Here is a 12094-nt window from a genome sequence, read left to right on the forward strand (position 1 = left end):
CTTAAAACATTAGGTTTTTATTTTTCTCAAGTAACAAGTCTTGAAGATATTAAAACATTATCTTTCAGCATTACTACATATTCTCTAAGGGATAATGAATGAATAAAAAAATTCTCACAATCATTGCATAACTTAGGCTTCTCCCATATACGCATTATTCAGAGGCTTTCTCACATTATTCAAAACCAGTTCTTTCCACTTAGCATTTTGTTGTATGTCTTAAAGATTGAGAGTTCCCTGAAAGCTACTTTACATGGATGTCATCAAAAGGGACTTATTGAGCATGGGTTCTCTCGTGACGCTGAAAGTGTAAGGGTTTAGTGAAACTGAGCCCACAGATCTTGCAATTATAGAGTTTTTCTCCAGTATGTATTCTTTTGTGCACAGTGAGATTACACTTTACACTGAAGGATTTTCCACATTGATTACACTCATAGGGTTTCTCCCCTGTGTGAGTTCTTATGTGTACTGTAAGGGAAACATGCCTGCTAAAAGCTTTTCCACATTCACTGCACTTAAAAGGTTTCTTGCCTCTGGTATGGATTTTCATATGCCTCCCATGAGATAAGAGACCATGGAAGGTTTTCCCACATTCCTTACATTCATACTTCATTTTCATGTGAATTTTCTTATGTAACATGAGGAAAGATTTCACTCTGAAGGCTCTTCCACACTGATTACATGTAAAGGGTTTTTCTCCAGTGTGAATTCTCACATGTTCTTTAAGGCATGAGCGATCCCTGAAGGCTTTCCCACAGTCATTGCACTTACAGGGTTTCTCTCCTGTATGAATTTTCTTGTGTGTGGTAAGGTTGGAGCTCAGCCTAAAAGCTTTTCCACACTGATTACACTTGTAAGGTTTCTCTCCAGTATGTATCCTCATGTGTGTCTTTAGAGATGCCTCACTCTTTAGGCCTTTACCACAGAGGCTACATTCAGTGACTATCTCTCCAGTGTGCATTCTCTTATGTTGTTTAAAGTATAGGAGAACACTAAAGGTTCTTCCACAATCATTGCACTTATAGGGTTTCTCTCCAGTATGTGTTATCTGGTGTGTGGTAAGCCTATCGTTTCTACTGAAGGTTTTGTTGCATTGATTACATTTGTAGGGTTTTTCTCCTGAATGAGTCCTTGCATGCTGTCTGAGAAGTGAGCTATCTCGGAAGGTTTTTCCACAGTCATGGCATTCATAGGGCTTCTCTCCAGTATGAATTCTCTTGTGACGCGCAAGGTAAGAGCTTGAGCTAAAGGATTTCCCGCACTGATAACACTTGAATGGTTTTTCTCCAGTGTGGGTTCTCATGTGCAACTTAATGGACCCATGGCTCTGTAATACTTTACCACACTGACTACACTCAAAAGGTTTCTCTCTAATATGAGTTTTCTCATGCTTCTTAAGATGTGAGATTGAATTTAAGACTTTCCCACAGTCTCTGCATTCATAGGGTCCCTCTCCTGTATGTTGTCTCTTGTGGCTGGCTAAGTTAGAGCTCCTGATGAAGGAATTTTCATCTGTTTCACAGTTGTATGATTTTTTCTGAGGAAGAATTCTCTCATGTGACCTAAGATGTGAAGATTCACCAAGGGCTTCTGCAGAGTCAGGGTATCGATGGAGTTTCTTGCCTGGGTAAATTCTCTTATTATGAATAATGCTAGATTTCACACTCAAGGTTTCAACAATTTCTCTGCACTGAATGGTATTGCCTCCAAGAGTTTGTTCCTAATGATTAAAATACGAATTATAATCATGAGATTTATCATGTTCATGACTGAGACTCTCCCCCAGCATAAATTCTGACATGTCTAACAAGCACTTTATTAGCATGAGAGTTTCATATTTTCTCAGTGAATATGCAGTTTCTGACTGAATTTATTAGCTTGAATAAGCAGATTGCTATACCAGATAGATCCCACTAAAGTTTCTTCAACAGATTTAAGATAAAATTGCCTTAGGGTGAATGATATCTTAAACATTTAATATCTAATTACATTATGCAAATATTTACATTAGTGATTCTCTGAAACCATTTTTGGAGCTAAGTTATGAGTTTCCTTCAAATGAAAACTTAACAGTAGCTTCTGCTTTCTGTTGGTGAAATAAGTGTGATATCACTTGGATTACCCTATAATCTAGCAGTCCCCAACCTTTTTGGCACCAGAGACTGGTTTTCATGAAAGACAATTTTTCCATGGATTGGGGTGGGGATGGTTTTGGGATGATTCAAGTGCATTATATTTATTATGCTGCCACTAATCTGACAGGGGGCAGAGTTCAGGTGGCAATGTGAGCAATGGGGTCACCCATCACTTATCTCCTGCTGTGCAGACTGGTAGCAGTCCATGGCCCAGGGATTGGAGAACCCTGCTCTAGTTCTTTTCTATCTTATAGAATTCTGGACTTCTAAGGTGAGGACAAGAAATTATTCCATGTGAATCTTACCTTCTTGCCATTGAGTGTATATTTCTCCAAAATACCTTGTTCTTGCTGTGGTCGTTTGGTTTTAAGGAGAATCATCTCATCTGAACAAAGTAGGGAAGAGTTTTGGAAAAGACATGGTGACCATATATTGACAAAAACAGATAATGCCCAATCCCAATCTGAAACAAATGGGAAACGTAACCTCATGTTTCTATATAAAATGGTGGAATGTATAGAACAGAGAACTCTATTCAATACTCTCTGATGATTTATATGCAAATAGAATCTACGAGTGGATATATCTATGACTGACTTTGCTGTACAGCAGAAACTAACACAGCACTGTAAATTAACTATTACACCAATAAAAAATAATTAAATAAAATTGTGGGATGACGACCAAAATAGTAAGCCCCATGTGGATTTCTCTTCAAATATTGATCCTAGACTTAGGAAGACAATATGAAAGAAAAATCTATTTACAGTGAAACCAATGACATTTACATGGTTTAGGATTTCACATAATTTACTAACGAATCATTCTGTCTTGATTGAAAGTCATGTTGTTGACAAGCCATTATTACCTATGCAAAATGGGAAGAATCAGACAATGATTCGAAATGTAAATATTAAAAATCAAGACAGATCTTTCAGAGCACAGGAAAGTATGAAATGAAAGGCAAAAAGTGAAAGATTAGGGAAAGCTGAAACTACAGACTGATGCTAAAGCTGAAACTCCAATACTGTGGCCACCTCATGCGAAGAGTTGACTCATTGGAAAAGACTTGGATGCTGGGAGGGATTGGGGGCAGGAGGAGAAGGGGATGACAGGATGAGATGGCTGGATGGCATCACCAACTCGATGGACATGAGTTTGGGTGAACTCCAGGAGTTGGTGATGGACAGGGAGCCCTGGTGTGCTGCAGTTCATGGGGTCGCGAAGAGTCGGACATGACTGAGCGACTGAAATGAACTGAAACTATATAAGGAAGCTCACACCAAAGGGTCTCTGCTTTCTCCTTAAACAAAAGGGGTTATTTCTTAAAGTCTCCTGATTGACATTTCATAATGCACCTTTTCCTTCACCCCAAACAGTTCTTGTAGGCAAGACATTCATATATGTCTTGTGCTCACATGAACAGGTATCTTGGTGAATTCTTCGCTCTACTATCTTCATTTCATCTTCCTGCTCCAGATGGGTGATGAGAGGAGGTTTGCAGAGTTGATGTCCTATAATTGGGGATGATACATATGAGATGGCCATGCAGTGTATAACAAAAAGTATCATCAAACTGTGGCAAGAACTTGGTCTTTGAGGTTCTGAAGATTGACTATTGTGACATTACAGAGAGCAAAATGATGACAAACTTCTAACAGAGAAAGCAAAAGTAAAGCATTTGGGAGATCAACTTTCCACAAATGGAAAACTGTCTAGAGAAATCATTGAACCTTGGTAAGAGAACAGGATATGTGACATTTTAAGGCTCTTTTAAGAAGCCCCACCGGAGACTTCCCTGAGGGTCCAAGTGGTTAAGAATTCACCTTGCAATATAGGATATGCAGTTTGATCCCTAGTCAGGGAACTAAGATTCCACATGTTGCAGAGTATCTAAGCCTGTACACTGCAACTACAGAGTCTGTGAGATGCAACAAAAGATCCCTCGTGCTGCAACTAAGACCCAATGCAGCCAAATAAATAAATAAAACTTAAAAAAGAATTATTTAATTCCTTCACTCTCCCTAGCTCAGTGGCATAGCAGCCAATGCCAGAAGCTCTGCAATCAACAGAGAGGTGGTCTGACCTCTTTGGGAGTTCTGTTAAAAGAACCATAGAACAGAGTCAATATTTTTGTTTTCTAAACTTGCAGCTCCTTAGAAAATCTCTATACTTAGGGTTGTGTGGCTATTTGATTTACTCAGAGCCTAGATGAACAGACTAAAAAAAAAGTCCTTAACCTCAAGGCATTATTCAAATATTTGCAACCTGCTAGTAACAGGGAAGCCTGGTGGGCTGCCGTCTATGGGGTCGCACAGAGGTGGACACGACTCAAGTGACTTAGCAGCAGCAGCAGTAACATTCCCAGATTGCTTAAGGCTCTGATTTCACCTGGGGAGAATAGAAGATGGGCTGGGAGTTTTAAAGAAGAGTAAGAACTAGACAGTCACAGGGAACTTTGAAAAGCTCCCAACAAATTCCTGACGATCTAAAAGGCTGTGTGCATCAGCAAGGCTATGCACATGCTCAGGAAATATCTAGGAAAGATTAAGTCCCAAGTCCTTTGGTGGACTTTAAGACCCTCTCCAAGTCTAAGCAGGAAGAGAAAGCTAAGCCTGTCTTATAAGTTGCCTGAAGCTTAAAGCTGTGACTTTTCCCATAGGTCCCCTCGGCAAGACGTGGAACAGATAAAGGGAAGGGACTTCCCTGGTGGTCCAGTGGTTAAGAATCCACCTTGCAATGCAGGGGACACTGGTTCAATCCCTGGTTTGGGAAGATACCACATGTCACAGAATAACTAAGCCTGAGGGCTCTGAGCCAGCGAGCTGCAAGCATCTACTGAGTCCACATGCTCCAACTACCAAAACTGGAGCACTCAAGAGCCTGTGCTCTACAACAACAGAAGCCACCATACTGAGAAATCCACTACAACAAAAATTGGCTCCACTCACCACAACTAGAGAAAGCCCACATATAGCAACAAAGACCCACCATAGCCAATAAATTAATACATCTTTTAAAAACAAAACAAATGAAAAAAAAAAAAAAAAAAAGACACAGGCAAGGCACTTAAGAAAATCTTTTTACCAATCATTGGTGGACTACTAAATTATAATGACCAGCTAGTGACTTCCCAAAAGCCAGGCTTTTAAAAATTAAGTACTTTAAAAAACAAAAAAAGAAAACTATGAGAAAACTGTGGCTGCACACTGCAGGGAATACAGAATCTGTGGAATTCATCTAGTAAAGTCACTAAACAAATAAGCACCAACAAGAAAACAATAAAAGCCAGCAATGAAACCAAATTTCCCTAAAACTGAGTTCCTTTACCAAGTTTATGATTAATCATGCTATCCAAAACTTTATTCCTGTTCTTTTATCCCCTCTGACCTCAATCCTATGCTAACTGAACAGTAATCAGTCAGATGACTAAAATTGCTGTTTTTAGTAGCATCATTAATGTACTAAAACTGCTATTATGGATATTATCATTAGTGTACAAACTCAGGTTTTTTTCCTCCAGAGCAAGATGAGCTAACTGATCCTGAAGTCATGGACCACCTGGCCACAGAATCTTAAACCAGAGACATCCTGACTCCCAAAACTATGATTAAGAAGAGTCAGAGAAATGTCACAAGATAATGATTAATTAATCCCATTCTCTTTTTTTATTTCTCTTAAAAAAAAAAAAACCTAGTCCAAAGACCAATTTGGAGTGGATCTGAGGCTTTTCTCCCACTCTCTTGTTTGGCACCCTGCAACAAATGCTGTATTTTTCTTCACCATAACCTAGTGTTAGGAGATCAAGGAAAGCATTAGGAAAGTTGGGATTTCCCTGGTGGTCCAGTGGTTAAGAATCCACCTTCCAATGCAGAGGATGTGGGCTCAACATTTTAATCATTGGGGAAATACAAATCTACAGCACAATGAAATTCCATTTCACAACGACTATAAGTGTTGGTAAGAAAATACGGAGGATTTGGAATCAACATATATTACTGCAGGGAATGTAAAATGACAAAGCCAGTTTGGAAAACAGTTTGGCAGTGTCTAAAAATGTAAAGTATGAAGTTATCAAGTAACCCAGCAATTTTACTCTTGGGCATATACCCAAGATGAACGACAACATCTGTCTATACAAAAACCTGTCTATGAATGTTTGTAACAGCATTATTTGTAATGTGGTTGTTGTTTTGTTGTTAAGTCGTGTCTGACTGAGACTGTAGCCCATCAGGCTCGTCTGTCCATGGAATTCTTCAGATAAGAATACTGGAGTGGTTTGCTTTTCCTTCTCCAGAGGATCTTCTGGACTCAGGGATTGAACCCAGGTCTCTTGCGTCTCCTGCACTAACAGGAGGATTCTTTACCACTGAGCCACCTGGGAAGCCCATAATTTGTAATAACAAGTGTTAAAAATCCAAATGTCCATCAACTGATGGATAAACAAAATATGGTAAATCTATGCAAGAGAATATTATTCAGCAATGAATAGGCTACAAGTACTGACATATACTACAACATGGATGAACCCTGAGAACATTATGCTAAGTGAAAAAAAGTAAGTCACAAAAGACAACACATGGTATGATTCTACTAATATGAAATGCTGAATAGGGAAATCTATAGACAACGAAAGTAGGTGAGTTGTCAGGGACTGAAGGCAGAAAGGAATGAAATGCCCTGTAGGCAGGTTAATGAAAATGTTCTGGAATTAGACAGTGGTGATTGTTGCACAACTCTAAAAAAAAAAAAATACTTTAAAAAGCTTAATTTTGTACACTTTAAATGAATGAATTATAGTATATGAATTATACCTCAATATGGCTATTTTTCTTAAAAATAAAAACCTACAGGGACTTCCCTGGTGGTCTAGTGGTTGGGAATCCACCTGCCAATGCAGGGAACACAGGTTCAACCCTGGTTCAGGAAGATCCCATATACCTTGGAACAGCTAAGCCCAAGTGCCATAAGTACTGAGCCCTTGCACCTAGAACTCTAGGGGAATGAAAAGTAGCCCCTGTTTACCCCAACTAGAGAAAAGCCCATGCACAGCGAAGACCCAGCACAGCCATAAATACATGAATGAATTAATTTTTAAAAAGCCTGTATCTGTATCACAAGTCTTAATCACCCAAGAAATCCATGCTCAAACTCAATAAAATAAATCAAGGGATTGTGTCAGCCTTACCCAGTGAAGCCAAGTTTCTATAGTTCTCCAGCATCACATCTTTGTATAGCATTCTCTGAGATGAATTCAGCAATGCCCACTCCTTCTGGGTAAAGTTTATGGCCACATCCTCAAAGGTGATTGAGTTCTAAAATAACAACACATCTCATGTCAACCAGTCACCAATCCCACAGTGTTCTGGGTAACAGCACTGGAGATGAAAGACCTGTTTACTTCATGGTCTTTACTTTACTTTCATAAGTCTAGATTCTGAGGACTCTTCATTTAATCCAGGATTCAAGGACTTCCTTGGCGGTCTAATGTTTAAGAATTCCCACTCCCAATTCAGGGGTCATGGGTTCAATACCTAGTTGGGGAACTAAGGTCCCACATGTGGCACAGCATGGCTAAAACAAAACAAAACAAAACTCAGTTCTCAGAATCTTTGCTTCTCTATTCATGCTCACTCCTTAAGGAATCTCAAGAATTTATGATGAAATGTATCTCTCTACTCCTAGCCTGAGAACTTCCACAATCATTCTTTTCTATCTTCAGTGTCAAATAGAGACCTGAACACATTGCAAGAATGAAAGAAATACTTCCTAAATGAAAAAAAGTATTTTTCAAAATTATTACTATTTTTGATGCTGTTGTTGTTCAGTTGCTAAGCTGTGTCCAACTCTTTGCAACCCCATGCGCTGTAGCACCAGGCTTCCCTGTCCTTCACTATCTCCTGGAGTTTTCTCAAGTTCATGTCCACTGAGTCGATGATGCTATCTAACCATCTTATCCTCTGTTGCCCTCTTCTCCTTCTGCCTTCAATCTTTCCCAGCATTAGAGTCTTTTCCAATGAGTTGGTTCTTTGTATCAGGTAGCCAAAGTATTGGAGCTTCAGTTTTAGCATCAGTTCCTTCAATAAATGGGGCTTCCCTTGTGGCTCAGCTGGTAAAGAATCCACCTGCAATGCAGGAGACCTGAGTTCAATCCCTGGGTTGGGAAGATGCCCTGGAGAAGGGAAAGGCTACCCACTCTAGTATTCTGGCCTGGAGAACTCCATAGACTGTACAGTCCATGGGGTTGCAAAGAGTCAGACACGACTGAGTGACTTTCACTTTCAATGAATGTTCAGGATTGATTTCCTTTAGGATTGACTGGTTTGATCTTCTTGCAGTCCAAGGGACTCTCAAGAATCTTTTCCAGTGCCACATTTCAAAGCATCATTTTTGAGACTAAGACACTATTATATTTTTCTTTTTATTGAAAAATTTTCTAACTTTTTCTTTTTCTGGATTTCTTTTCTTATTTTTCTTTTCTTTTAGTTTTTACTTCTTTTACTAACAGCACTAAGCAGAAGAGATGCCTGAAAAAAAACAAACAAACTGTTAAGTAGTGGGGTAGAATAATTTTTTTTAGAAGTCCTTGAACCACTATCAGAAGTTCCAAAATGCAGTTTAAGTTGTGAGGCTCCAGAGCACTGAAGGAGATGCATTCGCCCCAGGGGACAGGAATGCATTTTAGGAGAAAGAAAATAATTCTTGACTCACCTGTAACCAAGAGCGGAAGTTTCCCATCTCTGTGATCCTTTCATGGGCACAGGAAGAGTCTAGAACAGGCAGAATGAGAGGAGAGGATGACATGAGCATGTAGGCATATATATTATTGCAATGTTTTCAAGCGTAGAAGTGGTCTGACATCACTTGAGTCACACACACACACATTAGCTCCACCAGAGTCAGAAAATAGATGCTTTCTACTCACAACAGCCAGGACATGGAAGCAACCTAACTGTCCCTTGACAGACGAATGGATAAAGATGTGGTAGTATCTACAATGGAATACTACTCAGCCATGAAAAGGAATGAAATAATGCCATTTGCAGCAACATGGATGAGCCTAGAGATCATATTAAGTAAAGTAAGTCAGAAACAAAAAGACAAATATCATATGATGTCATTTACATGTGGAATCTAATATGATACAAACTTATTTATGAAACAAAAGCAGACTCATAGATATAGAAAACAAACTTATGGTTACCAAAGGGGAAAGGGGGTTGGGGAGGGATAAATTAGGAGTCTAGGATTAAAAGATACAAACCACTATATATAAAGTAAATGAACAACAAACAAGGTCCTACTTTAAAGCACAGCATAATGAAAAAGCATATGAAAAAGAAATCATGTATCACTGAATCACTTTGGTATACACTAATACAACACTGTAAATCGACTACACTTTGATTAAAAAAAGAGAATAGGGTGCTTTGATACCCATGAGAAATGGGTTTATCGTCTCAGTTTTCTTAACAAGGAAACTGAAATTCACAAAGGTTGAGTTGTTATCTTTCCCAGCTTTATAAAACAAATTGATGAAATAAAGAAGTACCACCCTTAAATTTTCTTCCCTCTCCCCACCAGGCATATATGTCCTTCCTCTAAAATCCCAAAGGGCACCAAATCTGACATGAACAATTCTGGGGCTCCAAGGGTTCAAAGAGCTCCATACCCGCCTCCTTTCATTGTAGCCCTTCTTCCAGTCCCCTGTGACTCCTCAACTCCTTTATTTTGAGCCCGCTCTAAGGTGCTGAGCCCACCCAATCCTGGTGAAGTGACTCTACCCTAGGGACTTACCAAATATAGTGGACAGATGTGGGGCTGCCATTTTGTAAGTCTGTGAGTCGTAAGTATGCTCAGATAGCAACCAGGAGAATCTGGAAGCTCCTCTTATTGCTTCTGTGATCCACTCCAGACAGGGCTCTGGAATAAAAAAATATTAACAAAAGAATTCACAAGCTTTCTGTTTCTCCTTTGCTCAGGACAATTTGATCATTGTGCATTCTGTGTGTGCTCCTGTCAGACTCAAGCCCTCTTTGATCCTGGGTCTTTGTTCTGCACGCCATGCATCCCCTCAAAGCAATACGAAGGCTGCTCTTGGTCTCTCCCATCCCTAACATACATCCTTCACATTGTTGTTTAGTCACTAAATTGTGTCCCACTCTTCGCGACTCCATGGACTGTTGCCCGCCAGGCTTCTCCTGTCCAAGGGATTTCTAGGCAAGAATACTGGCTGCTGCTACTGTTAAGTTGCTTCAGTCGTGTCCGACTCTGTGCGATCCCAGAGACAGCAGCCTACCAGGCTCCTTCATCCCTGGGATTCCCCAGGCAAGAACACTGGAGTGGGTTGCCATTTCCTTCTCCAGGGGATCTTCCTGACCTAGGAATTGAACCAGCATCTCCTGCTTGGCAGGATTCTTTACTACTGAGCCACCTGAGAAGCCCATCCTTTACATTATCATTACCAAACCACATTACCCATCACTTATCAAAAATCCCATATCAACAAAAAAAAAAAATCCATCTCCTCTGAGGCACTTTACTGTCTTCTCCCCTGAATTAGCACCAAGCATAGACTTGACTCATTAAAGTCACTGGCACCTAACTCCCATTCTTCATTTTAACTCTATCCCTGGACGTTTCTGGTGGTCCAGTGGTTAAGATTCTGCACTTCCAATGCAGGGGTATGAGTTCGAACCCTGGTCAGAGAACTAAGATCCCACATGCTACATGGCATGGCTAAAATTTTTTTTTTTAAAAAGAGGAATAAAACATTAACTCTTATCCCTGCTCTAATTCAAGATGATTCCATGTTTGTGGGCATAAACTAGTGAACATCTAATCCATGGCTTCATATCTCAATCACATACCTTGAATTTATTGTTACCTGAGATTCTTATTCTGTGTGGATTACAATAAACTGTGGAAAATTCTGAAAGAGATGGGAATACCAGACCACCTGAGATGCCTCTTGAGAAATTTGTATGCAGGTCAGGAAGCAACAGTTAGAACTGGACATGGAACAACAGACTGGTTCCAAACAGGAAAAGGAGTACGTCAAGACTGTATATTGTCACCCTGCTTATTTAACTTATATGCAGAGTACATCATGAGAAACGCTGGGCTGGAAGAAGCACAAGCTGGAATCAAGATTGCTGGGAGAAACATCAATAACCTCGGATATGCAGATGACACTACCCTTATGGCAGAAAGTGAAGAGGAACTAAAAAGCCTCTTGATGAAGGTGAAAGTGGAGAGTGAAAAAGTTGGCTTAAAGCTGAACATTCAGAAAACGAAGATCATGGCATCTGGTCCCATCACTTCATGGGAAATAGATGGGGAAACAGTGGAAACAGTGTCAGACTTTATTTTTTTGGGCTCCAAAATCACTGCAGATGGTGACTGCAGCCATGAAATTAAAAGATGCTTACTCCTTGGAAGGAAAGTTATGACCAACCTAGATAGCATATTGAAAAGCAGAGACATTACTTTGCCAACAAAGGTCTGTCTAGTCAAGGCTATGGTTTTTCCTGTGGTCATGTATGGATGTGAGAGTTGGACTGTGAAGAAAGCTGAGCGCCAAAGAATTGATGCTTTTGAACTGTGGTGTTGGAGAAGACTCTTGAGAGTCCCTTGGACTGCAAGGAGATCCAACCAGTTCATTCTGAAGGAGATCAGCCCTGGGATTTCTTTGGAAGGAATGATGCTAAAGCTGAAACTCCAGTACTTTGGCCACCTCATGCAAAGAGTTGACTCACTGGAAAAGACTCTGATGCTGGGAGGGATTGGGGGCAGGAGGAGAAGGGGACGACAGAGGATGAGATGGCTGGATGGCATCACTGACTCGATGGATGTGAGTCTGAGTGAGCTCCGGGAGTTGGTGATGGACAGGGAGGCCTGGTGTGCTGTGATTCATGGGGTCGCAAAGAGTTGGACACGACTGAGCGACTGAACTGAAC

General features: G+C 40.2%; 1 protein-coding gene across 14 annotated transcripts in view; it reads right to left on the reverse strand.

Moving 5' to 3' along the window:
• Positions 1-12094, reverse strand: part of LOC129625391 (zinc finger protein OZF-like) — a 24829-nt gene continuing 12735 nt past the window's right edge. For 9 of the 14 annotated variants that reach the window (XM_055543780.1, XM_055543759.1, XM_055543719.1 and 6 more), the window contains exons 3-8: positions 9933-10058; positions 8847-8905; positions 7324-7450; positions 3494-3649; positions 2441-2520; positions 1-1720 (exon numbers count right to left, since the gene is read on the reverse strand). In XM_055543780.1, coding sequence (XP_055399755.1) covers positions 275-1720; positions 2441-2520; positions 3494-3649; positions 7324-7450; positions 8847-8905; positions 9933-9963 — 1899 coding nt within the window. In that variant the 5' untranslated portion in view covers positions 9964-10058 and the 3' untranslated portion in view covers positions 1-274. Of the gene's footprint in view, positions 1721-2439; positions 3004-3493; positions 3650-7323; positions 7451-8846; positions 8906-9932; positions 10059-12094 lie in introns of those variants that run through there. The other 5 variants (XM_055543786.1, XM_055543796.1, XM_055543792.1 and 2 more) reach the window with 5 other exon arrangements.

The sequence above is a fragment of the Bubalus kerabau genome, chromosome 1 (genome assembly GCF_029407905.1).
Source record: "Bubalus kerabau isolate K-KA32 ecotype Philippines breed swamp buffalo chromosome 1, PCC_UOA_SB_1v2, whole genome shotgun sequence".
Lineage (NCBI taxonomy): Eukaryota > Metazoa > Chordata > Mammalia > Artiodactyla > Bovidae > Bubalus > Bubalus kerabau.